General features: G+C 38.7%; 2 protein-coding genes across 2 annotated transcripts in view; both read left to right on the top strand.

Moving 5' to 3' along the window:
• RELN (reelin) overlaps nucleotides 1-27,983 on the top strand; it is a 509,830-nt gene that overhangs the window by 50,833 nt on the left and 431,014 nt on the right. The window contains exon 2 of the mRNA XM_004263378.2: nucleotides 17,282-17,392. Coding sequence (XP_004263426.2) covers nucleotides 17,282-17,392 — 111 coding nt within the window. The remainder of the gene's footprint in view (nucleotides 1-17,281; nucleotides 17,393-27,983) is intronic.
• Nucleotides 1-27,983, top strand: part of LOC117203713 (uncharacterized) — a 1,186,790-nt gene that overhangs the window by 952,549 nt on the left and 206,258 nt on the right. The gene's annotated exons all lie outside the window — the stretch shown is intronic.

Below are 27,983 nucleotides of genomic sequence, written 5' to 3'. Positions count from 1 at the left end.
AAGAGGGACAGGGGTCTCTAAACTGTTGATTCTGATGATAAATTATAACTTGTTATAATGAGGAATAAAAGGGAGACAGCCTGATCAGCTCAGATTTCAAAAAGCATTGAAAAAAGTCAAAAGAGAGATACACACAAGGACGCATACCCTGAAGAGTGCTTTTGGGAAGTCCAAGGCTGCAGTGAACTGAAGCTTGGAGAAAAGTGATGTGTGTTAGAGAGGCGTTGATGGTATTATGGGCTGAATAGTGTCCCCCTCCAAATTAATATGTTGAAATCCTAATTCCCAGCACCTCAGAATGAGACTGTATTTGGAGAAAGGTCTTTAAAAAGGTTATTAACTTAAAATGAGGTCTTCTCTGTGGGACCTAGTCCAATATGACTGATGTCATTATCAGAAGAGGAAGTTTGGACACAGACATATGTGTGCAAAGGAGGACACAGTGAGAAGGTGGCCATCTGCAAGCCAAGCAGAGGGACCAGAAGAGACAAAACCTGCTGACACCTTGATCTTGGACTTCCAGGCTCCAGAACCATGAGGAAATGCATGTCTGTTGTTTAACCCGCCCAGTCTGTGGTACTTTGTATGGCAGGAATAAGCAGTGGGATGGCCCTTGGCTTGGGGCAGATGATATAGTCAGTATTCATTTTTTGCAGGTTCCATATCTGCAACTTTGCCTAGCTGCCGAGATTTATTTGTAATCCCCCAAATCCATGCTTGGAGCACTTTTGCAGTCATTTGCAGATATTCTCGGAGCTGCCAGGCTTGCATTTTCCCAGCTGAGGTTGAATCCTCTGTCATCTTGTTTCAGCCCTCATACTGTAAACGAGTGTCCTTTTTACAGTCTATTTAGTGCCATCTTTTGCATTTTTGTGCTTTTTCTTGGCAATTTTGCTGTTTAAAATGGTTCCCAAGTGGTAGTACCAAAGTGCTGCAAGTTATGATGTAGGGAAAATATGTGTGTTAGGTAAGTTTCACTCAGGTATGAGTCCTAGTGTGTTGGCCCTAAGTTAAATGTTAACGAGTCAATAATACCTATTAAATAAGGTTGTCTTTAAACAGAAGCATACATAAAACAAGGTTATATAATTTTGAGTTGATGAAAATGTTGTGACCTGAGGCTCAAAGAAACCTAACCCTGTCTGTCCCCTGGGAGCAGTGGCTCAGTATTTGCTAATTCAGTGTTTGTGGTATCTTTCTAGAACATAAATTACAAGAATGAACTGTATGATGTTGGAAAATGGTGGGAAAGTCTAGCTATCCAAATTATGTTTTCACCTTTTCCACCTATTCCAAATGAAAAATGTAGAACCCACATACCTTTAGAGAAGAGTTGAAGCTCAAGGTAGATAAAGAGGCAGTGAGATCACCTAACACTGGACATGGGCTCAATTCTCCAGCCGTGGTACCGAAAAACGTACGCATGTGGCTCCTGAGCCACTATTTCTCTGTCTCATGGATAACAGAAGTACTGTGACTCCTTCTGATGGTAGGGATTCCAGCAACCGTAGACCTTTAACCTCATGTTACTCCATTAGTAAATTCTAGAAATTCTAATGACTTACTAGCAATCAGAAAAGAGAGGGTACACCATAGTACCCAGAAAGGGTTTCCTACAAGATACACTTACTTAACCTTCCCTACCTTCTCCCCCCTTATTTTTGTTGGTATTGAATTCATAACCTATGTAGCATTGGGTAAATAAATGTTCTCTAAAGGTATACCTGCCAAATTCAGGAAATAGTTAGCTTCTTTTCTTTGTTACTAATCCAGTCAGGACATACAGTGGGGTCTCCATTTGCCACATAGGTCGCCACAGGCTCTGACATTGCTCTTTAGTCCTCACCACTAATCTACTGCCTTGGCCGCTAATCCTTATTCTGGATTTGTTTCTATCCTTATCAGTGAGAGAAACGTCACTGGCACCCATGAGATCTAAGAACAGGTGTCCCATTACATCCTCATTTTGTTAAACATCATTTGCACTAGGAGGAAGCTGCAGTATAATAAAAGGCAAAGTAACTTTTTAGTGTAGTGGAATTCTTAATGTAGTTTCAGTTCAATTCAATTATAATTTTTAGTCCTATGGATAGCCTTCACTGGAGATTCTATTCTAATCTGGAACTTTTCATATCACTGTAATTGGTCTATTTTAGGACCACCTACACAGAATTTACCCGGGTTGGACACTTGTTAAGCATGCTAATTCCTGGGCTTTATATCAATCCTACAGAATCAGAATCCCTGGGGGAGTCAAGTGGGGGAAGGAAGGAAACCCAGGAATCTGAATTTTAGCAAACTTCTCAGGTGATTGAAAGTTTTAGTTAATAAAGTAAAATAATCTTTGGGAGAATTTAGTTTGGCTCATGGTTCTACCAAATGCTCAATTATTTGACTAAAAAGTAGTAATTTTATTAGTTAGCACTTGTAGAATATGGGTCCATCCGTGTTGAATAGATATTGTAACTGATATTTTGAATTCTGTTTGGAATTCTATCTTAGATAAGCCTTTTTGTATACAAAACAAGATGTACAAGTTTATAAAAATGTATCTATATGCAAGCTTGTCTTTCATCCAACTCTAGTTTTTTATAGCAAGTCTTTAACTTAAGAATTTAGGTCAATTTTCTCAAGAAAAACACCCCAACAGATCAAAAACAAGTATGCGATAAGGCTAGATTAAGATTTTCTTAGAAATCCTACATCAGAAAATAAGGAATACCACAGGTGCAAAACACATTTAGTCCTTTGCAGACTCCTCTCATTTAAACAATTTTTACATAACTAATCACTTAACTTTTTCCTGTATTCCTAAGCCTTAAGACGTTTCTTAATACTTATTCACACCTGAAGTTTTTCTTATCTTCATCTTTGGAAAAACTGTCTTATGGTTGTATTGAAAATGCAAATTTATACTAAAGTACAAGAGATTTTATTATTTTAAGAAGGATTTTAAGACTCACGATACTAAATGCCACGTTGTAAAATATAAAGTGTGACATTTTCCATTTTACACGTAAGAGAAATATTATATGTAATTACAATTTGATGTTATATAAATTAGTTATGTATTTATTCCTTTTATAATTTATCAAAGAACTATCAGATACCATCTATCAATGTAAATGTCATTTAAATTATTTTCTTATTTAGTTATTATTCTTATCTAAAATTCTTAGAAAAGCATTTAGTTGTAGCTTATTAGAAGAGCAACTATCTGTGCCTGTACATGAACATTTCTCTTTCACATCATTTACCTAACATTATTTTGTGAATTTCAATGCTAGCAGTTTTGGATTTTATGATTTGGATTTTGAAATATGGAATAAAGATTATTCTGCAGACGGACAAGAACAATTATTCAAATGTTTTTATAAACATATAAGATGGTTCATATTAAGTAGTAGCACTTTATAAATATTTGTTTAATGAATGAATGAGTTGGGCAAGACACACACACACGCACACACACACACATATACACACACACACACTAGGTATGACTATAATGAGAGTTTTCTATTTGTCCTAAGTTAATTGTAGAGTTTTAGAGTTTATTTTTTCCATATGTGTGTCATATGTGTAATAAACTCAGTATGTATTTAAATGGATGCTTTGATGTTAGCACAGTTGCTTGTAATTAGCTAAGTGAATTGAAATGAACGTACAGAAGTGCCAAACGAGAGTACTATGGAAATGCCCTTTAAAAATATGCAGTAATTTTACAGCTACATTTAGTTTAACTATACCTATTAGGAATTCTATTAATTATTGGTTATTAATGTTGATTTTGTCAGTTTACAAGCATAAGAGATGTATGATACATCTCTGTCACATAACATATAAAGATACATTACACATGAGTACCATGTTGAAAATTTGTAATATATTATCAATATGTTGAGTTGCAAATAAAAATATATATTTATGTTTTGGACACCTTGGGGGCACTAATAGGAGTCACTCTGTAATTTGTTACATGAGTTCAAATTTTCTTTAGTTACGCTCAATCAAAACCACATTTTGGAGGAATTGGGGGGGACTTCATGATAAAAAGAAAAAAAAATCCAAGATAGAGTAATAAAAACAAAATAACTACAGGGCTTTTTAATTGTGTAAAGGCTTTAAACACCTGATTATATTGGAAAAAAAATTACACATGTGTTTATTCCCTAAGCATCTGTGCATTTTATTATAACATATTTACCTGTATATGTGCTTAGGAGAATTACTAGGCTTACTTTTTCCAGCCTGGAAAAACTAATTAACATCCATATGTCAAAGAAAAAATTTCTTAGAACTTCTTTGAGAAGGTTGGGGATAATAAGTCCCCCAAAATGCTTTCTTTTAAGGTTAATCTTTGCTTAAATTTTAAAAAGTTATGGTGAGTTATAGACAAGGTAGTCTTTCTTTTAAAAAAGAAAGAACAAAAGGATAAAAATTGCTGAAAATCTGAACACCACTTTCCTATTCACATCACTTTAATAATTTATCGAGTGCAGGGCCAACAATATGAAATTTTCATGTATAAGTATCATCCAGCCTCATATAAAAGTAATACATGAAAAATAAGGGCAAAGATAAATCACAAATACCAGTAATTCTTGGCAACAGTTCTCTAAATTATAATAATAAAGTGCTAGTTATAAAGAAAAAAATAAGTATTTTTGGTTCTAGAAACTAAAGATTTTTATCATTATTTGTAGGAATTTTTAAAACTTCAGAATTACATTATGAAAGGCAAAAATGGATGACAAAAAGAAATCATTACTGCTTTAACTTCAATTGGGACTAAAAGTAGGGTAAATCAATGTAAAATTATGTTTTTCTTCTTTATATTCAAGATCACTAATTAAGAATTTGTGTTTAGCATAGATTGAACAGTTTTAAGGAGGTTTCAAAAATACTGTTCAGGACCTCATCTCAGGTGTTTATTCTGACCTAGGTCTCCAAGTCTCGGGAAGCGTTTTCACCTAAATAAGATATGTGAGATTCTACCCCGATTGTTAGTGTTTTCAGAAATGCTCAGTGTGGGGGGGGGCGGGGGGGGGAGAGAGAGAGAGAGAGAGAGGGAGGGAGGAGACAGAGAGACAGAGACGGGGAGAGACAGAGGAAGAGAGAGACAGACAGCCCTGGGGCATAAAGGAGAGAGAAAGGCAATGTGGAGGGATGGAGAAACAAAAGATTTACATTCACCAAATGCTGTCATTTAAACTTACTTCCAAAGGGCTTAATTTTAAAATAATGAATTCACAAACACATTTGACTACATCCGTTTTATCTCCTAGGAAGAATTTAAAAGAGGGAAAAACCTCAGTGGCTCTCCTTTTATTACTGGTGGTGCGGGAAGATAAGACTTAGAGACTACATGTGGTTCAGCTGAATCTCTAAGTCTGTAATAAATATATCATAATAGTCTTCCACAGAGATGCTGGATCCCTCTTCCAGCTAGCAAAGAGCATTTTTACAGACCCTCGAAAATGTTTTAGTACATCATTAAATTTTGCATATAATGGGTTCCCTGCACCTGTCACAATTCCCAGATCATACTCACTTTTTCGTCTCCTTTCAGATGGAGACAAAGGTGGGAGGGCATTTGCCAGGGCGTGCTCCCCCTGTTTTCAGAGGTGGGCTGATCCAGGGCTCTTTGACCTTTTTATTGTGATCTTTAGCTTAGTCCTCCATCACCCTGCATTTATTTAGTCCTCTGGGGAAGCCATTCTTTCTGCCTCCTTTGTCCCCCAAGGAACAGTACAAAGCCATATAAAATGAAAAAAAGGAGTAATAATAATATTTTTTTAAAGGGCTGTGATGATTGGTACAGCAGATGTCAGGTTAAATGCATTCCATAGATCAGCCTGCTGGGCATACTCCCAGGACTATACCCATGCACCTGGGGCTTGGGAGTACCACCGTAGCAGTGCCTTCCAAGAGAAGGTCAAGCCCCTGCCACTGCGTCAGCTCTTCCAGGAGATGAATGCAGTGTGTCCAGGATAAAAGGAGCATGGCTTCCATTTCTTAGAGCCACCTTTTACATGCCACGTAAGGTGTGGTTCTTAACCCACCCCCACTTTGTTTAAGCTTTCTCATGGGTAAAAGGGTATATTAATAGTAATTATTTCTTAGGGATATTGAAATGATCAAATAAGTTAATTCTTATAAGACTTACAACCAGTACCTGGCATACAGTGCTCAAATATTGTTTAGCTGTGATGATGAGGATGTTGATGATGAGGATGGAGGTGACTTAAATCTGAGGGTAAAATGCTCTTAGAGGTGCGCTAGGTCAGCCATCTAGTAGAGACTTAGGGAAGCAGGAAAGGGTGAGTGAGGTTCATTTAGCATTGCTTCTCTAGAGACTGACACTAGGTGGGCAGCCATATCCTTCCTCATCATGCCTCTTTTGAGTAGCTGTTAGGGCACATAGGTAAGGCATGGGTGATCTCTCTCTACCCCTCACAGAGGGCTAACTGGAGTCTATTTGTTTGTGGTCTCATTATTTAAGATCTGTGTGTTTAGTTCACTGCTACTGATTCATGCACTCCCTCAGTGAATCCTGACCTCCAGTCATTTCTTTTACATATTTACTGGGATTTTTTTTCTCAGCTATTGTTGGTTTGGGGATGTTATTGAAATGGCTGGCTTAACATTTGAAAACCACATAAAACCATGTCATAATGGAATTAATATATGTAATGAGAAGTAGTTCGAGGATTGTGTTCTTATAGAGATTTTGAATGTAAATTATAATGTATTTTTAGATGGTCTCTATTTGGTACCAGGGCTAGTGGCACTTTAAGGAAGAGTCAGTAGTTGAACACACCTTGTTGATGAAATTTTGTGGCAAATAAACTCAGTTGATTTCATTTTTAGAGTACTATGTTTGTTCCTCAGGCTCTTTAATCTGTTCTGTATTCAAAGGCAAATGAGTTTCTGTTCATAAGGCAAAATGTGGCAACATTTTTTTTTAATATTGACAGTATTAGTTCTGGTGCTTTTCATTTTCAAAATATATAAAAATAAGAAATGGAAACTCTTTGCAATAGGTGCATCATCACTAATACTTAATTTCAACATTTTTGCAAGTTGCTGTCCTCCTATGTTTGTCGTCTTGAAACATCATTTCAATTATTATAAAATATGTTTCTTTTCTGCGCATATTAAAGGTCTTTTGTATAAAGTAGTAATGGAATATGCTTGAAGTGATCAAAATTTAATTGCCCATAGAGTATTTGTAAGCCAGAAGCTTTAGGATGAAATGCAAACAGCATTAAATGTCTAAATTTATCTTCTTCCAGACTTTCATCTTACAGTGATTTTCTGGAAGAATGATATTAGGGTCTTGTTGGGAACAGTTAATAGAAGCTGTAATAGATAATAACTGACTCTGTAATTAGTCATTTCAAGACAGAGGTACTCTTTGAGCCACTGATAAGAATTGAATTGTAAGGCTACCTCATGTTTTCATTGAGCTGTCACAACCCAGCAATCCATATTCATAGACTCCCAGTGCTAAGCTCATTGCCAATTTAACACAGATGTGGGAGAGATATGTACAACCTCCTCAGCCTTTTGATCCCTTCTTATTTTTTATTTGAGGAAATAGCAGAGTAGCTTCACAGTGAGGATAAGGGTGTCTTAGTGACAAAATTATCAGATTAATTTGGTATGTACATAAAATTATATATATATATATATATACACACACATATATATTCACACACAAAGTACATATATGCAAAAGAATCACTCTTACGGTTAAATGTAAAATTCAACAAAAATTTTCCTAGATATTTCTGATTTTTGAGCACTACAGTAAAAATACTGCATTAATTTTTATTTTTGTTTCCATTCAGGAGAAACCTCTATTTTCACTTTCCTCAATGAATAACACTGGTCCCTTTTTTCAGTAGAAGAGATAGAGATTTTACACTTTTAGTTACATTGGCTATACTATATTCTCAGTGATATTTTATTTTTATGTTATTTTATGTTGTAACAAATATTTCTGTATGGTTGAATTTCTAAAAATTATTTATTTAAATTTTTATACAATTTTTAAAGGTTACTTTCCATTTACAGTTATTACAAAATATCAGCTATATTTTCCTGTTGTATAATACATCCTTGAGCCTAACTTACACCCAGTAGTTTGTACCTTCCACTCCCCATCCCTATATTGCCCCTCCCCCTCCCCCACTGGTAACCACCAGTTTGTTCTGTATATCTGTGAGTCTGCTTCTTTTATGTTATATTTACTAGTTTGTTGTATTTTTTTAGATTCCACATATAAGTGATATCATACAGTATTTATCTTTCTCTGTCTGACTTATTTCACTTAACATAATGCCCTCTAAGTCCATCTATGTTGCTGCAAATGGCAAAATTTCATTCTTTTTTATGGCTGAGTAGTATTCCATTGTATATATATACCACAGCTTCTTTATCCATTCATCTGTCAGTGGTCACTTAGGTTGTCTCCATGTCTTGGCGATTATAAATAATGCTGCTAGGAACATTAGGGTGCATGTATCTTTTCAAATAAGTATTTTTGTTTCTTTTGGATACTGTGTGGTTGAATTTAACAAGCTTTTTTTTTTTTTTTTTTTTTTTGCGGTACACGGGCCTCTCACTGTTGTGGCCTCTCCCATTGCGGAGCACAGGCTCCGGATGCGCAGGCTCATTGGCCATGGCTCACGGGCCCAGCTGCTCCGCGGCATGTGGGATCTTCCCAGACCGGGGCATGAACCCACGTCCCCTGCATCGACAGGTGGACTCTCAACCACTGCGCCACCAGGGAAGCCCTGAATTTAACAAGCTTTGATTGAGCTCTTCCTGTGGGCCAGGCTCTGTGGAAGGTGGAATGTGTCAAGTATTCCATATTTTTGAGAGCTATGGGGTCACGGAGGGGAGAGAGGGAGCTTTCCCTAAGAGGTCAGAAGAGACTTCATGAGAGAGATGGCATTTGAGCCTGTGCCTGAGGAATGGGTAGGATTTTAACAAAAGGAAACAAGGGAAGTCATTCTAGGTGAAGGTACCCTTTAAAGAAAGGCAAGGAGGGCTTCCCTGGTGGTGCGGTGGTTAAGAATCCACATGCCAATGCAGGGGACACGGGATCGAGCCCTGGTCCGGGAAGATCCCAAATGCCGCGGAGCAACTAAGCCCGTGTGCCACAACTACTGAGCCTGCGCTTTAGAGCCTGCGAGCCACAACTACTGAGCCTGCATGCCACAACTACTGAAGCCCGCGCGCCTAGAGCCCGTGCTCCATAACAAGAGAAGCCACCGCAACGAGAAGCCCGTGCACCACAACGAAGGGTAGCCCCTACTTGCTACAACTAGAGAAAGCCCATGCGCAGCAACAAAGACCCAACACAGCCAGAAAGGAAGGAAGGAAGGGAGGAAGGGAGGGAGGGAGGAAGGGAGGGAGGGAGGGAGGGAGGGAGGAAGGAAGGAAGGAGATAGGGAAGTAAAGAACATGTTCTAGTTTAAATGGATCAAAGGGTGTTTTCAGCTGAAATGGGGAAAATTGACTGGAGAGACTGGTTATGGCCACAACCTGAAGGACTTTGAAATCACACTGAATATAAGATTGTAATCTGTGAATGATAGGAAGCTAGAGATGTTTGTTGAACAGGGAATTATGTGATCTGATAAGACACATTTGCTTTCTGATCATAGGTAATAATATACTTGCTTTATTTCTTCCCTAAAATGTACTGCTAGGTTCAGAATACTACTTGCAATCCATAATATATATATTGCTTTTTTTCTCTATAATTAAAGTAGCTAGTTCTCCATACAGCAGTTTAATGTGAAAATATAAAAGATAGAAAAATTGACTCTAAGGAAAAAAAAAGTCTTCTGGGGAAGAATTTTATAAATTTACCATGAAAATTTGTAAAACCATGGAAAGAAGTAGATCATAAGGCAGACTGAATTCTTTTTTTTTGCGGTACGCGGGCCTCTCACTGTTGTGGCCTCTCCCGTTGCGGAGCACAGGCTCCGGACGCGCAGGCTCAGCGGCCATGGCCCACGGGCCCAGCCACTCCGCGGCATGTGGGATCCTCCCAGACCCGGGCACGAACCCATGTCCCCTGCATCAGCAGGCGGACTCTCAACCACTGCGCCACCAGGGAAGCCCCAGACTGAATTCTTTAAGTAAGTGTTTACCTATTTAAAGTCATTACATTATTATTTGATGATTTTTACATAAACCGTTGCTGTCTGAAGTGGGTAACTGGTGGCTCCAGTACCACGGTGGCGATAAATTTGCATAAAATAACTAGAGTTGTTAGGATATCAGATAGAGTTTATAAACATTTTGTCAATAGGGAACTAGTTCCAAATATCTCTTTTTGCTTTTCTATTTAATAAAACCCAAATTACAGTGTTAACACAGCTCTTGGCTCATAGAAGGTATACAGTTTTTAAAGTCTGAATGTATTACGTACTTTGCAGTGCTTTTTGTTTTTTTTTGTTTTGTTTTGTTTTGTTTTTTGTGGTATGTGGGCCTCTCACTGTTGTGGCCTCTCCCGTTGCGGAGCACAGGCTCCGGATGCTCAGGCTCAGTGGCCATGGCTCACGGGCCCAGCCACTCCGCAGCATGTGGGATCTTCCCGGACCGGGGCACGAACCCGTGTCCCCTGCTTCGGCAGGCGGACTCTCAACCACTGCGCCACCAGGGAAGCCCTTGCAGTGCATTTTTACTGTTTGGGTTAGTTTGCTCATCCTAAGTGCATTTATAAGTGTATTTATACTAAGCTCCTTTCTTTCCCTCAACTTTTTAATATGAAATTTTCCTGAAACAAAGGAGACTAGCACAACAAACATCTGTATACCCCCTACCTAGATTCAGCAATTATTCATATAATACATTTCTTTTTAAGTGAATTGCTAAAATATTATTTGTTCCCTACTTAGCATATTAGTTAGAACATTTGACTGATAATCTTGGAAAGAAAATGAAGGGTTTGCTTATCAACTGGGCTAGTTAAATATCAGTTAGATACAGGTATTCCTAACAGTTATTTATCTTAAAGGCAGTTCAAATATAAATATTTTGTGCAATTGTTCTCCATGCTAATGTACCCAAGTATACATATTTTAACTATAACTTCTATTTACAAAAAGGTAGTTTCATATACAAATATTTTTAAAGGGAACGTTTTTAAATGACATTAGCTTTGGAACATTTTAAATTATGCTGTTGAGACTCTACCATTCTGAATCAGGGTATCAGAAACTTACAAAAATCGCTGTAATCTGAATTAGTACTATGTATTTTACATTCTGCAATTAGTATATCTATTTTGTCTACCACATATGCAATCCTATGATTCATGTATAGTTTATTTAAAATAGTAGACAACAGGTATCTATATTTAATCAACTTGAGCCAAATATTATAACCATGAAAATTGTAAGTTTTCTTTCTAGTTCATATGCATATTAAGATAATTTTACATTCAGAAATGTGAGCTTCAATTTTATTGTCTGTCAGTAGCCATATTAGTGCTGTGTATAGTAAACTTTTCCTTTAATTTGTCATACATCACTCTTCCACTTTCAAGAAGTTTATTCCAGTTGCCTGGATGGCAGCAGTTGGTGGATGCAAGTGATGAGCTAAGAGTAGAGAAGCTAAAATAGTGCTTGAAGGGTGAGTCCCAGTGGAGTTAGAAGAAGGGAAGTCAAGATACAGCATGTAGGTAGAGTAAGAGTCAGTGCAGGTTGGAGATCCTATGACGCTTGGTAGAAAGGAATCAGGAAAATCTCAGAAGGTAAGATGAAGGAAGAGGCCCCAAAGGAAAACCGAATCTGCAGAAGCTAATGATGCAGAATTACACAGGTAAGGAGAGCTTCAGAGCACCACACTGAGCAGCCTCGATGTCGGAAATAATTATTTGTTTCTGGGGAGTTTTGTGTTTGTGCGTGTTTTTAGGAAACCCTGACAGACTAACCGGGGGCTACGGGTAGAGATAAGAGGAAACATTTGATGAAAGGGAGAGAATAGGGCAGAGAGAAGGAAGTCCCTCACATTGTTTCAAAGTCAAAGTGCCTCGGTGTAAAGTTTTTGTTGTCTTACTCAGATTGCTCATGGATTTGCTCCAGTGCTCTCGTCGATATAAACATGTGGGCTGCAGACATTCTGACGTTTCCTACAAGCTAGCAGGGAATCAAAACTGTGTCAGGTGTTTCTTAAATACAGAAATTAGACCGATTATCTTCTTGAGTAAAAGGGACCTGGTGCCCAGAAGATATCTCTTTAATTCTGTGAGAGTCTGAGCAACATTTCCTCTTTCTTGAAAACAGAGACCAATTACCAACCAGTTCACGTATGGATTATGCATTACATCTGTGTAGAGGAGGAAAGGGAATGCTTGCTCCACAGTGTCAAGAGTGGAGACTTTTTCCAAAGGCAAATCTCATTTTTTCCCTGAAAAGTAAATTCCCAACTCCAGCAGGCAGAAAAATAGATGATAATCAATTCATTTTTAACAGGGAACTCTTTCTTTAGATGATGTCTATAAACATACAGTATCTGAGAACGTATGTATACTGAAGTTGGCTTGCCATTTTAACAAATGTCTTTGGCTGGTCTCTGAGTCAGTTTCTGTCTGCATTGATCTGTCTTGCACTCTGGAAAATGTTTTAAATATAGAAATAGCCAACTTTTCTCTGTTCTTTTTTTTTTTCCCATGTGGCTTCTCCAAGTGGGATTCATCTGACTGACAAAGTCTGGGATTCACAACATACTTTTCCTCTAGAAACAAGTTGAAGATAAGACAACCTGGCTTCACTTTTCTATGAATGAGCTATTCATGAATAAATATTTCCATGCATATTTATCGAACACCCAAAAGTGTCAGGAATTGTTTCAGGTACTTGAGATATATTACTGAAAGAAACACTCAGGATACCTGCTTTGATGGAGTTTACATTCTACAGATTGAGACTGACAATAAACATAATCAACAAAAAATACTTTAAGTAAATATATCAGTATAATATATCAGTGTTAGAAGGTGATAATTATAGAAAAAAGTGGGGGTGGGGAAGTTAGAACAAAGTATGGGGCATTGGAAATGTGGATATTGCAGAGACCGGGGACTGGGGGGCTGTTTGTGATTTTAAATACTGTGGTTAAGGCAGGCCTCATTGAGAGGGTGACATCTGAGTTGACTTGAAAGAGGTGAGGGAATTGGCCCTTCACATCTCTGCAGAAAGAGAGTCCCAGGCAGAGAGGAAAGAGCTAGTGCAAAGGCTTGGCATATCTGAATAACAGCAAGGAGGCTAGTGTGCCTGGAGTGGGGTGAGTCAGGAGGAAAGCAGAAGGTAATGGGAACAGAGATGGCACGGAGGCAGATCACATAGGACCTTGTTGGCCACTGTAAAGACTTTGAGAGCATTGGAGAGTTGTAGGCAGGGGAGTGACATGATTGGATGTCTAAAAAGAATTCCTCTGACTCTTACACTGAGATTAGGCTGTAGAGAGAGGATAGAACCAGGAAGACCAGATTGATGCCTAATGCAACAACGGGAGAGATGATGGTAGCTCAGAACAGTGTGGTAAGTGGTCAGATTCTGGATATGATCAGAAGGCAGAGCCGGCAGGATTTACTGATGGACTGAATTCAGGGTATGGGAGAAGGTGATTCCAAAATTGACGTAGAGGTTTTTGGCCTGAGTAGCAGGAACAACGGTGCTGCCATCAGCAGAGTTGCAGAAGGCTGCAGGAGATGCAGGTTTGCAGGGTGGGGTGGGTGTTCAGTTTTGGTCGTGTTGAAGTTGAGACGTCTCGTGGACATCCAAGCGGGAGTGTTGAGCAGAAGCTTGATATATATCTGGAGTATATTTATAAAGAGGTCTGGACTGGAGATAGAAATTTGACAGTAGTCAGCTTATGGAAGGTATTTAAAGCCAAGAGTCTCTAAGAGTAGTAAGTGTTTTTCTTACGAATTTCTTTTTTTTTTTTCAAGTCATTTAATGTTTAGAAACGATTTCTCGCATATTTAAGCCCACCTGCCCTTGAGGTTACCAAATAATAGGTACTCACATCGCTACTAGGAATAGAACCAAGCAGAGAGAAAACCTTGCTCAGTCTGACATAGCAAATATTGGGAATGAAGTCCAGTTCTCTTATTCATGGGCTGTTTTCACTAGACCTTGCTGCTTCAGCACCCAAGAATCTAAGTAAAGAAGAGAACTGATCTGAAGCAGGCTCCTCTTATGGTGTGTGGAAGAGTTAAGATAGAATTTGCTTCATCCTCTGGGTCTGGAGAGGCACTGGGTGGTAGGTGAGAGGGGAGGTCTGGAAAGGATTAACAGTCTGGCTGGATATCTAAGGGGCACAGTAGACCTTGGCCATGCTCAGTTTCCAAATGAGTCACAGGCCACCCAGATAGCTTACTAGATGTACATCTCTAAGCTATTGAAACTTCCCTAGATATGTGCAAACCACCAATAAATTGAATTTATCAATTGTCATGGTAGACATGGCAGGGCTTATGTTTTGCTGGGAGGGACATAGCTGTTTGAGGCCAGAGCTGAATAGCTGAGTAGAAGAAAAATTGAGAGCTGCCATGCATGGTTCTTTTCTTTCTCAGCCACTTCTCCGAGAGTGTTTAGCGTCTGTTTTAAATTAGCATTGAACAGATGCTTGAAGAGTATCTTTTGGAAAGACAGTTAAACTAATCACAAGCTGGGGATGCTCATTTATCTTGGGCCCATTTGAGATCACAGCTCAGACTTGAGTGGACTGTGGTTGGAAATGAAGTAGTGGGTGGGAAGGGTACATGGAGAATCCTGGCAGGCAGTAGGACTCAGATGTGGGTAGTGCAATGATTGGACATACCCAGGCATCTGGCGAGGGAGATGCCAGGAGGTCTGTACAGGACCCCAGTTCTCAGGAAGGGAGGAGCAAAGCAGGGCTTCCAGATCTGAAAAAGGGCAGGGAAAGGTAACTTGACTTTTATTGATTTGTTACTGTGTGCATGATCGTGTGTTAAGGATCTAGATACATTGATAGATAATATGTATTTGTCTTTATTTCTTACAGTAGACCTGATAGTATTATGATTCCCTTTTGTATATGGGGAGTCCATGACTCACGCTAAGGTCACACCCTGGACAAAGGTAGAAAGAGGTGAGACTCAAATTCAGTTTTGCCTCAATCCCAAACACATAAAACCCTTACATTTTTCAGAATCTTGGAAATAGGAACCAGAGTAGAAGCATAAAGGCATGCAGAGGAGTCCACAGGGACTGCATTTGTGCATTAACGTGGGATTGGTGCGATCTTGCTGGAGTAGAGTGGAGTGGATTGAGAGGAAGTAGGTAAAAGCGAGGTCCCGTGGGTCCACAGTAAGACTCTGCAGCTTGGGTCTGATTTGCTGTGAAGGACAATCTGAGACACAGCACTTGAGTTCAGTGGTTAGTATAGGCAACTTAACAGGAAGTAACCTAATTCTAAACCTCCTGGATGGGGCACAGAAGCAGTTTAAGCACTTTTTACCTCACTGAACCAAAGAATGAAGGCAGCAATACAACCATCTGTGGGAATCTGGGGTAAGCAAAACAGGGGGCCAACGACTAGGGTGTTATTCTACAGATGAGGAACTTTAGACTCTGAGAGGTGAAGTGGTTTTGCTGGAGAACAGGGAGCAGTAGATGAGGGCCCAGTACCAGATCTCATCCCTTATCTGGCCTAGGGCTTCACCCATGGTGCCAAAGGTGACACCTCCTGGCTGCCTTTGGCCCTCTTCCTCACTAGTAACGGTGATATTGACTCCTGTAGCTTTCATTTTGCTTTTCAAATACTCATAATGCATGTGAATAATGTGGGAAAGAGGTTATTAAACAAAAATTTAGCCACGGCCACTTTGCCACTTTGGGATTTGGTGGGGGGTGGTAGGTGTAGGGCAGGGAGAAAATGGGAGACAAGCCAGGTAAACAGCATCAAAAAGGTTCCGATGTCATCACATGGTCCTGGACAAAGTTCTTAATTGCTCTGTGTCACAGATTCCTCACTTGTATCCTGAGAATGATAACAGTACCCCCTTTATAGAGATGTTTTGTTAATGAAATGAGATAATACATGTAAACTACTTATCTCAGTGCCCTGCTGAATGGTTTTCATGTGGTTTATATGCCAGCACTCAAAATACTAGCTATTATCTTATTAAAGGATACGGAGATGATTTATTCCAACATCCAATGCCATTTTGGGGGTAGCATGATGTCAGGCTGTTCTGTTGATACATGTGTCTTATTTATGTTTTATAATATGGATGTTTCAAACCATTCCACTCTACTCACTGGATTTCCTGGAGTTTAATTTAAACATTCTCATCACAGTTAATGTCACTCTGGTCATTCTCCTTATTGCCGGCAAGCATTTATGACAGCCTTGTACTGTGTACTACCAAAATAATGTTACCTTCTCCTGGCTGCTTCCTACAAATGCCTTCATCTTGATGTAATAAAGGCAATGCAGGAGAAAAAATTATTATGTCAAGGAGGAAATTATGATCAACTTTTAGGGTGGTGAGCAAGATACAATTTTTTAATAAGCCAAACCTGAGTAGTATACAAGATACACTTAATTTGACTCTTTTTTCCCCAGGAACATCCTGATTTTCTGGTTGTAAAACCATTTGGACTCCTCTTGTAGACTTTGTTCTAAAAGTTAAAGCATGTAGTGGTCTTCTTTTCCTGTTCTCAAAGGGAGAAGGGCTGACTGTCTTCATGCAAATTAGTCCGCTTTTGTTGAAAGACTCCGGGGGACTCATCTATGAAACATAGAGTAACAATAAGAAATGCAGTGCAGCTTACTATTCTGCTTTCAGCTGATGTAAGATTGTTTCCCACAGTATTGAATATTAAAATAAATAAGAGTGTTTCATCACAGTGCCAAAACTCCAGCAATGCCTTTGACTGCCTTCACGGGTGGTGATGGAGGTGGAGAAACTGACTATTCAGTACTACATTATTTTCCAATGATTTTGCACATAGCTAGGGAAAGTGTAAATGAATGCAGAAAGGTGGGACTGATGTACTAAATTTAGGACCAGCAATTACAGACATTGGAGTTCTGAGCTTTTGTTTTTTTCTTTTTCCTCCTCTGTAATTTCTAATATAAAGAAAATACTGAGTAGGGATAGTATAAAAATAATTTGTTAATAATGAGTAAAGATTGTTTTGACAATGTCTGACACTTCAGAAATGTATCTCATTATTCTGCCTGTATTAATTAAGGTTTCTTTTTTTCCCCTGTATTTCAGTGACAATTTCAACAAGCACCTTCTTTGATGGCTTACTGGTGACAGGACTATACACATCTACAAGTGTTCAGGCTTCACAGAGCATCAGAGGGTCCAGTGCTTTTGGATTTGGTAAGCTATCCTGACATAAGAAACCCATGACTGTCTACATTTTATACAGTTACAGGTCTTATTTTTTGAAATATCTGTTTTAAAAGTATTTGACATTTATTATTTCAGAAAAAATAATCTGAAGTGATATTTGTGTGTTTGCTTGAAGTTAGGTGAATTGAAATAAATCATGTAAATATGCAACCAACCATGAGCTTGGTGTTACCGTCTTTCTACCCTCTCTCCGTGTACTACTGCTATTACACTTGGTCCTATGGGGTTTGAGTAGATTCCTGTGTTCTGTCATTTAGGTTGCTGAAATTGGAATTCATTCTGATGCCCATGCATCTATTCAGTAGCCTGTTTTTATAAACAGTTCTTAAAATCCTGAATAGATGAAAAGTGTCACATTGTTTGGCAAGTAAGCATCGCACACAGTGGAAGATAGCAATAATTGTTGAAATGATTACATTCTGTGAGTATTCATAAAATAATGTGATTTAATATTTGAAATACTTATATGGAGTCTTTGTCCTTAAACCAGAGACCTGGAGGGTTACTTAAGTGGAGAGGCAGAAGGCTACATGATGGTCACTGATCACAGAGGATTCTCGATTTGGAAATCTATAGTTTACCCATAATTCGATAAACATGCCGAGCTGAAATTAAGTAGACCCTTTACAGCATCAAAAATGCAAATTTAACATATCAATTTATATAAGACATGAAATCACTGATCCTACTCTAAGATTAGAAAACTGCACAAGACTTCCTCCATTGATGTGAGAAAGACAATTGCATTATCTAAAGCAGCCATGTGTTCAACATTTTATTTTTTCTGGGATACTTATTAAATAAATAAATTTTACCTACTTTTGATATATGAAAGAACATCTCGTCTATGTTGAGTCCCAGCAGAGCTCTGCCCAGATAACTCACTGCTTGATGTCAGAGCAATAATATTGAGGCTGCATTGTTACCCTGCTGGCCCAAGATGAGGTTCACAGCCTCAGGGCTTAAAGGAAACTAGAAGTCATTTAATAATCCTGTTAAAATTATTTGACATTGAGGATTTGCCCCATTTTAGATACCAAATAAGCTTTTATAATCTGTTGGTAACTACTTGTAAGGTCTAATCCTTAAGAAAAAAAATTTAAGTCTAAAAATTCCACTCTTTTAGCCTCACCCTTTCTGTGCTCTGTAGAAGTGAAAGGTCAGCTTACAATCATATATATAATATGTGTACATAAATATATAACATACTACGTGTTATGTTACAATAGGATTTCCAAGTAGGGTTACCAGATTTAACAAATAAAAATGTACAAGACATTGGTTACATTTAAATTTTAGATAAAAACGTTTTTAGGATAAGTATGCAGTATTTGAGATAAGATGTCCTGGGTTCTACCTTAACCCAATTAAATCAAAACCTCTGGGAGCCCGGCTTGGCATTGGCTCCCAGGTGATTCTAATGTTTACCCAGAGTTGAGAACCACTGTACTGGATCAGTCCAGGGTCCAGCATCTTCAGCATCCCTGGGAACTTGTAAATATAGAGTTCCTGGCCTTGCTCCAGACTCAGAGAATCAGATACTCTGGGGGGCTGAGGTGCAGGCATCACTTTTTAATAAGGACTCCAGGTGATTTTGATACACACTAAGTTTTAAGAACCACTCATCTACATTAGTTAAATGGGAGAGACATTATTTAAATAACCATGTAAATATGTAATAGTAAATCTTGCTAGGGGCTAGGCAGGAAAGGTACTGAGTGCTGGGAAAGGGCGTGACAGAGAAAGGAGATCTAGTCTGGAGTAAAATGACATGTAGTTTGGAAAGGCTTTCCTGGGGCAGTGGTATTGAGCTGAGATGTGAAGGATGAGTAGGAATTAGTTCCCTAAAGGTCTGTGGAATGTGGGACACAGCATACCTGAAGAAGAGAACAGTAGATGCAAAGGCCTCAGGGTGGGAAGAGGCTGGCTGTGTTCTAGGAATGGAAAGAAAACCTTGGAGTGGCTGACCTGGAACCAAGAGGGCAAGAGATAAGGCTGGAGAGGACACCAGGGCCAGATCGTTCGAGATCTTAAGCAGAGAGTGCCATTGAGGGTTTTGGGCTGAGGAGATCACTCTGGTGTCAGTGTGGAGAACAAACTGTCGGGTCCAGCAGTGGATGCAGAAAGACTGTTCTGTGGTTAAAGGTCTGATGTGACAAGGCACGGAAGGAGTTCAGGTGCAGGCTGGCATCAGCCAAGCCTGGACTGGAAGGAACATATTAGGGGGGGATAAGAGTGGGCCGTGCAGTCAGGCAGACCTGCTTGCAGATCCATACCCCGACCTTCGTTAGGCATGTGCCTCAGCCACGTTGCTTAACTTCTCTAAGCTTAAGTTCCTCATCTATGAAATGCTGATGACAATGGCAAAATACTCAGTAAAACTAGGTGTTCCAAAATTATAAATCTCGATACCTGAAGCAGCTGCTGTTGAAGTCTGAGCTGAAACCTGAAGTCTCATTCCAGGACTTGCATATACTTCCTTTGGTGGGGGTGAGGAGGAAGCACACAGACACAAACAGGTCTCAGGTGGAATTTTTCTGAAGTATTTAGACCCAGATGATTTGAGAGGACTTGGCTGCATGAAATAACCATCGTTTACCAAGTTGGAGCCTTTAAATGAGAAAAATCATTAAATATCATTTGTAGTATATTATAAACACATTTTTTTTTTTTTTTTTTTTTTTTGCTGTACGCGGGCCTCTCACTGTTGTGGCCTCTCCCGTTGCGGAGCACAGGCTCTGGACGCGCAGGCTCAGCGGCCATGGCTCACGGGCCTAGCCGCTCCGCGGCATGTGGGATCTTCCCAGACCGGGGTACGAACCCGTGTACCCTGCATCGGCAGGCGGATTCTCAACCACTGCGCCACCAGGGAAGCCCCTATAAACACATTTTGAAAGAACATATACAAGGCATGTATCATATTGCCTCAGATTTTAGCTAGTAACCAAACAAACAACTAACAATTGAAAATTGTTAGAAATGATTTAAAGACATTTTCTTTAAGGGTTTTAGGCTTTAAGACATTTTCTGTTGTGACTTTGAAAGCTGTAAAAAGGCAGTTTCACTTAATTAGAATGTATTTTTATTAGCTTAAATTGCATGTAGTCTTCCCATGACCACCAGCCCTAGGATGCAGAGTCTGAAGAGGCTTCCGAACTTGAAGCTCATTGATGGTAGTTTGACCTCCATAATCAAATTCTCAGGTCTCCCACTGGTCACTTGGCATTTTTTTTTAACATCTTTATTGGAGTATAATTGCTTTACAATGTTGTGTTAGTTTCTGCTGTATAACAAAGTGAATCAGCTATATGTATACATATATATATCTCCATATCTCCTCCCCATATCTCTTCCCTCTTGCGTCTCCCTCCCACCCTCCCTACCCCACCCCTCTAGGTGGTCACAAGGCACCGAGCTGAGCTGATCTCCCTGTGCAATGCAGCTGCTTCCCACTAGCTATCTATTTTACATTTGGTGGTGTCAATGCTACTCTCTCACTTCGTCCCAGCTTACCTTCCCATTCCCTGTGTCCTCAAGTCCATTCTCTACGTCTGTGTTTTTATTCCTGTCCTGCCCCTAGGTTCTTCAGAACCATTTTTTTTTTTTTTAGATTCCATATATATGTGTTAACATACGGTATTTGTTTTTCTCTTTCTGACTTACTTCACTCTGTATGACAGTCTCTAGGTCCATCCACCTCACCGCAAATAACTCAGTTTTGTTTCTTTTTATGGCTGAGTAATATTCCATTGTATATATGTACCACTTCTTCTTTATCCATTCATCTGTCGATGGACACTTAGGTTGCTTCCATGTCCTGGCTGTTGCAAATAGAGCTGCAGTGAACATTGTGGTACATGACTCTTTTTTGAATTATGGTTTTCGCAGGTTATATGCCCAGTAGTGGGATTGCTGGGTCGTATGGTAGTTCTATTTTTAGTTTTTTAAGGAACCTCCATACTGTTCTCCATAGTGGCTGTATCAATTTACATTCCCACCAGCAGTGCAAGAGGGTTCCCTTTTCTCCACACCCTCTGCAGCATTTATTGTTTGTAGATTTTCTGATGATGGCCATTCTGACTGGTGTGAAGTGATACCTCATTGTAGTTATAATTTATATTTCTCTAATGATTAATGATGTTGAGCATCCTTTCATGTGTTTGTTGGCAATCTGTATATCTTCTTTGGAGAAATGTCTATTTAGATCTTCTGCCCATTTTTGGATTGGGTTGTTTGTTTTTTTGATATTGAGCTGCATGAGCTACTTGTATATTTTGGAGATTAATCCTTTGTCAGTTGCTTCGTTTGCAAATATTTTCTCCCATTCTGAGGGCTGTCTTTTCATCTTATTTATGGTTTCCTTTGCTGTGCAAAAGTTTTTAAATTTCACTAGGTCCCATTTATTTATTTTTGTTTTCATTTCCATTTCTCTAGGAGGTGGGTCAGAAAGGATCTTGCTGTGATGCATGTCATAGAGTATTCTGCCTATGTTTTTCTCTAAAAGTTTTATAGTGTCTGGCCTTACATTTAGGTGTTTAATCCATTTTGAGTTTATTAAACTCTGAAGAACCTAGGGGCAGGACAGGAATAAAAACGCAGATGAAGAGACTTGAGGACACAGGGAAGGGGAAGGGTAAAATGGGACGAAGTGAGAGAGTGGCATGGACATATATACACTACCAAATGTAAAACAGATAGCTAGTGGGAAGCAGCCGTATAGCACAGGGAGATCAGCTTGGTATTTTGTGTCCACCTAGAGGGGTGGGATAGGGAGGGTGGGAGGGAGATGCAAGAGGGAGGAGATATGGGGCTATATGTTTATGTATAGCTGATTCACTTTGTTATACAGCAGAAACTAACATACCATTGTAAAGCAATTATACTCCAATAAAGATGTACAAAAATAAAATAATATACCTGAATATTGTTAAACAGTTAATCTTCATAAATAATAGAATAGAAAGAAGAAGATTAAATGTCTTTGTAGGTAAATGGTCATTTTTGGAAACAAAAGCACATTAAGTTTTTGGGTATTTAAGTTTAATGTATTCTTTATAATTTAAATAAAACAGAAAAAATTCAATTTGAGTAGGGTATAGGTGAGAAAGTAGAGGAAAAATCTTATAGAAGACATAGAACATGTAACAGAATTGCTGCTTTTTGGTAGTTTAGTAGTTATAGTAGGATCAGGCTGAAGTAGTGTGGCATTCTTTGATCTAGAACAAAAGAATTATTGAATACATAATCTATCATTAGGCCCTGACTTAACTGATGGACTGTTAAGCAAACATGACTTGTTTGGCATTTTCCCAATATGTCGTGGAATTAGTGTGTGATATGTTTAACTAGCTGTGATAAATAAGGCAAAGTAAAACATATAGTTGAGTCTGAAAAGGTACTTCAGAAAGTTTTTTCTGCTTATAGTTAATTTTAATCATACTGATTACACTAAAGTTATAGCCACTCTCTTTTGAATATAAAATGTGTGTATGACCAGCCAAAATAAGGCCATAATTATCCTTAAGATACTGTGGTATAAATGTAATTCCACTAACATAACTACAGCCTTTTATGGGAAACCAGAATTCTTTAAATCATACCTCACTGACCAAAAATAGACACATGCCTAATAGCCAGAAATACATTAAAACAATAGCTATGCAAAAGATGACTGTATGCCAGCAGTGCATGATTTTAAATACCTCATTTTGCTTGTCAGTATAAGAAAACATGCTGCTCTAGGGAAGTGTGATGTTTAATTACGGGTATCTCTTTGTGTATCCCAGAAAAAAATGCCTCCCTCTTGTCTTTGGCACTGAATTCCAGCGCAGTCATATAAATCTTCAAGGCTTATTATGGTTGCTCAGTGAAATGCTATTTGAATATCCTTTCATACAAAAATTGTTCCTTTTCCAGACACTGAAATACATTTTACTCAATATTTAGTATTCTGGCTCTAAAAGCATATTACTCAGTTTTTGGTATTCTGGCTCTCTAAAACCTGAGAATCGGGTTTGCACGTCTGATGGGTAGCAGCCACACTTCAAATTGTTAGACCATGCATAAATTAAACTTTTGTTAGACCTTGCATAAATTGCTTTGCAATTCCTAGATAATTTTACTCAGGTAATACATCAGCCATTTTAGCAGTTTTTCACGTAAACCTTTATAATTGCCTATGTGTTTCATTTATTTTTTCTGTAATAATTAGCCATTCGAGAGTCAATCATTTGTTAATTTATAAAACTCTTAAAAGGGCAAGACTTGATGGAATCTAAGTTTGGGGAGAAAATGTAGTAAACAGATCCATGATATGTTCTTGGATTCAGTCAATCCTGTCATGTTTTTAGTAGATTAAGTAACTACCATAAAAATTTAATATTTTCAGCATTATCTTTGAAGCACAGTATTAGAACTTAATGATCTGATTTTTTTCCAGTGTGATATGACAGTCTAACTTTAGATGAATAGGGATAGATTTACAAAGCAAAGTGAATATTTTAAGACTTCAAATTTTAGTAAATCTTATATTGGTCACTAGTTAATAAGAATGTGTACTTTACCAGTGGATTTAGATTGTATGTTAATCTTTCATTTCCAGAATGCAAGCTTTTGTTACTACTTTGTTTTATTGTCACTAAGAATAAAAACATAGGGTCTATTTAAGCTAATTTTTGGATATCCTTCACATTAAAACTAACTAGAACTTTTTACAACTTTACTAAGTATCACCAGGACCACTGCATCCCTGGACATTAACTATAGCTCAGTCTTAGGTATCCTGTCTGTGTGACTGAGACATACACGTGTTATGAATACATACACATGTTTAGGCCATAATATCTGTAAAGAAGGGGCAGCCACTAGCAACTTCATTAAATAACATCCTGTATAGTAGTGGTATTTATTTATTAGCTGCAATTAAGTTTAATTACTCAGGTGATCTTGTTAAATTTATTTTGTCTGTCTCTTTACAAAGAAATGCTTTGTAACATACTTGAGGAATTTTAAACACATTGAGGGATTGGAAGCATGATCTTTCATTGGGTATGGTAAATGATCTATAATTAACACGAAGACTATAATTTAATTAAACATATTACTGTAGTCAATAGTACAAAGAGCATAGTTGACAAGAGATGAAATTGCCATTAATTTTTCCTCTTTATAGGGTATTAGACTAAGTTTGTCCTTTATTCATTCCATCTGGGTATGCCAGCATTACCTTGATTAAGAAATACTGTTATATAGTTTACATTTGACATATGACAAAGAATTCAGGGATATTTCCCAGTTCCTAAATCTAAAAAGAATCACTAAAAAGAATCACTTACTAGAGTAATGGGCATGATGAATAAAACTGTTGGATTCATTAATCGACAAATTGCTAGAGAAAATGTTGAGGGACATGAGATTTGGGCCAAGTGGAGGAGTTAGTGGAGAAAGGCAGCTCAGTGCAGGGGCCATGACGTGACCTCTGGAGTGAGGCAGCTCCAGCTGTATGCCTGGCCCTGCTTCTTCCTACCTTGGACCACATACTTTCCTTCCCTGAGCTTCAGTGTCTGCATTTGTAGAATGAGGTTGATAAGAAAGGCCAGTTCACAAAGTTGTTAGGTGGGTTAAGTGAGATTATCTATTCAACTGCCTTGTATATATGCTCAAAATAGGTGTTTTTTTTTTAAACACTCAGAAAGAAGTGAGAATTCTTTCTTTGAAATAGGAAACAGAATGACAAGATGCTTCAAGTGGCAGAAGATATGAAAGTGGGAGGTGACATTAATTTGGAGTGGGGGAAATACACCCAATTTTTAAAAATAATTAATAATTAATTAATCGGCTGCATTGGGTCTTCATTGCTGCGCGGGCTTTCTCTAGTTGCGGCGAGTGGGGGCTACTCTTCGTTGCGGTGCGTGGGCTTCTCATTGCAGTGGCTTCTCTTGTTGTGGAGCACGGGCTGTAGGCGCACAGGCTTAGTTGCAGCACGGGGGCTCAGTAGTTGCAGCATGCAGGTTCAGTAGTTGTGGCTCGTAGGCTCTAGAGCGCAGGCTCAGTAGTTGTGGCACAAGGGCTTAAGTTGCTCCGCGGCATGTGGGATCTTCCCAGACCAGAGATCAAACCCGTGTCCCCTGCATTGGCAGGCAGATTCTTAACCACTGTGCCACCAAGGAAGTCCTGCACCCAATTTCTTACCCATAGAACTTGGAGCTGAAATGTACCTTGGGTAGAGCCTGGCTCAGCCCCTGCCCCAATGTATAGGTAAGGAGACAAAGCTTAGGAAGGGCAAGTGGTGACTCTGCAAGAGAGAGAGTGTAGGTGTGAAGACTAAAACCAGGTGTTCTGACATCATATACAGTCTCAGATACTTTTTAAAAAAATATAATTCACATACTATAAATTTATCATTTGAAGTGTACTTTTCAATGATTTCTAGTATATTCACAAGGTTGTGCAATGAACACCACTATCCAATTCCAGAACATTTTGTCACCTCCAAAGGAAACCCCATCCCTGTTAGCAGCCACTCCCTATTCCTTCCTCCCCTTAGTCTCTGACAACTACTGATCTACTTTCTGTCTCTATGGACTTGCCTGTTTTAGACATTTCAAGTAGACAGAATCATATAATATGTGGCCCTTTGTGTCTGGCTTCTTTTACTTAGCATGAAGTTTTCAGAGTTCATCCATGTTGTAGCATATATCAGTACTTCATTCCTTTTTATGGCTAGATCATATTCCATTGTATGGATATACTACAGTTTTAAGTGATATACTATATTTGGTAGTGTCCAGATTCTTAAAAGGAGTTAGGGCTGTGCAAATTGGAAAAGTTCAAGGAGGATGCAAACTGAAGTACCACCAGAATCCTTAAATAACTCATCAGCAGCTCTAACAGCTCTGAAGATGCAAATAGCTTCACCTTTTCTATGGTTCAGACCAGAAAATAGTTAGAAATCAAGATAAATTACTCCTTTGCCCTCCTTTCTCCCATTTAAGGGAGATAGGCCACTGTGGCATGTTTTTATCCTATCCCTTTGGCCTCAGTTTAAACCACGGGATACACAAGCTAAGCTGAGTCATTCAAATTTACTAGTACAGGAATTTGGAATTAAGACTCATCAGTCACAGTTCAACAATTCATGAGCTGGATCAAGGCACATGTAAATATTTGGGAGCCCTGTGCAGCCTTCCTCCACAGTGGCTCAGAGGAAGGTCGTGCAGAGAGAGGAGAAGAAGAGAGAGACAGAACGCTGCCTGGGGTATCAGAGCTTTGCAGGCTCTTATTTTAGGCTTTCTTCCCACCAGGCTCAGATATTCTTGGGCTCTAAGAAACAATTAAAAATAGTTAACATTTATCAAGCACTTGCTATGTGCCAGGTGTGTTGCAGGTATTAACTCTTTTGATCCTAACAAAAATCCTACTATAATTATGCTCATCTTGTTGGTAAAGAGCCTAAGGTACAGAGAGGGCAGGTAACTTGACCAGGGTCACACACAGGGAGTTGCAAAGCCATAATACACACACACACACACACACACACACACACACACACACACACACACACACACACACACACACACACACACACACACACACACCCCTGTGTAGCAATCATAGTAACCCACACACAGTTTCAAAATCCCAGCTGCTTCAGATGTTGTTGATACTGCTTAGAATTCCTTCTGGCTCTCTCTGCTGGGCAAGCATCCTGCCATCTTTTAGGGCCTCTGTCCTCACTCACCTCCTCTCTGTTCCTCCCTGGTCCCCACCTCATGGAACTCTCTGCTCCTTCCTCCATGCTACACTCTGTGACCTTTACTAGACATCTCTAACAATCTACTGAATTTACTTGTTTAAAAAACCTTTATACCTCTTTGAGGATGAGAGATGGTCTTGTTATTACCTTCACTCTCATGGCATATAACAAGTGCTCAATAAATATTTATTGAATGAATAAACCAAGAAAAATCTTTGAGGCTTCATCGGGTATTTTACTGTTTACTAGCATTGACATTAGTAAATGCATGTATGTGCACAAGTGGACAGGTATGGATAAGAGGGAGAGAATATTATTGTCTTTAAGTTTGAGTGTATTTCTGAATGTGTATATGTATATATAAGTCTATACATCTGGACAGACATTTAAGACTAAAGGAACAAATGTATATTGTATCATCAGAGATCCTGGAGAAATTTATTATCCTGCCTACTACTTTGTTCCTTTCTCTCCTGGAAGTGGCAGGCACCAGTGCCTTCAGATAGAAGAGTGATTGATTAAGTGCCTTCTATAGGATCAAGAGAGTAGAAAGAATGTCAAGAGATCACCCAGTTCATCTTCATATCATAGGGCAAGTCAGTCTGAATGATATGTGACAGCTAAGTTCTAATTTTATCTCTTAGATCTTTACAAAAAATGGTGATTCTATAATTTCTTGGGAATATAGTCTAAGAGTACATCAAGTGAGATGATTAAGGAAGGTTTTCTGGTATATATGTGTAATCCTTTGCATAATTTTAACACTTTTTTTTACATAATTGAAAATGGTAGATGTTAGTTTAA

Source organism: Orcinus orca, chromosome 9, assembly GCF_937001465.1.
Source record: "Orcinus orca chromosome 9, mOrcOrc1.1, whole genome shotgun sequence".
NCBI lineage: Eukaryota > Metazoa > Chordata > Mammalia > Artiodactyla > Delphinidae > Orcinus > Orcinus orca.
This window is presented reverse-complemented; position numbering and strand designations above follow the sequence as displayed.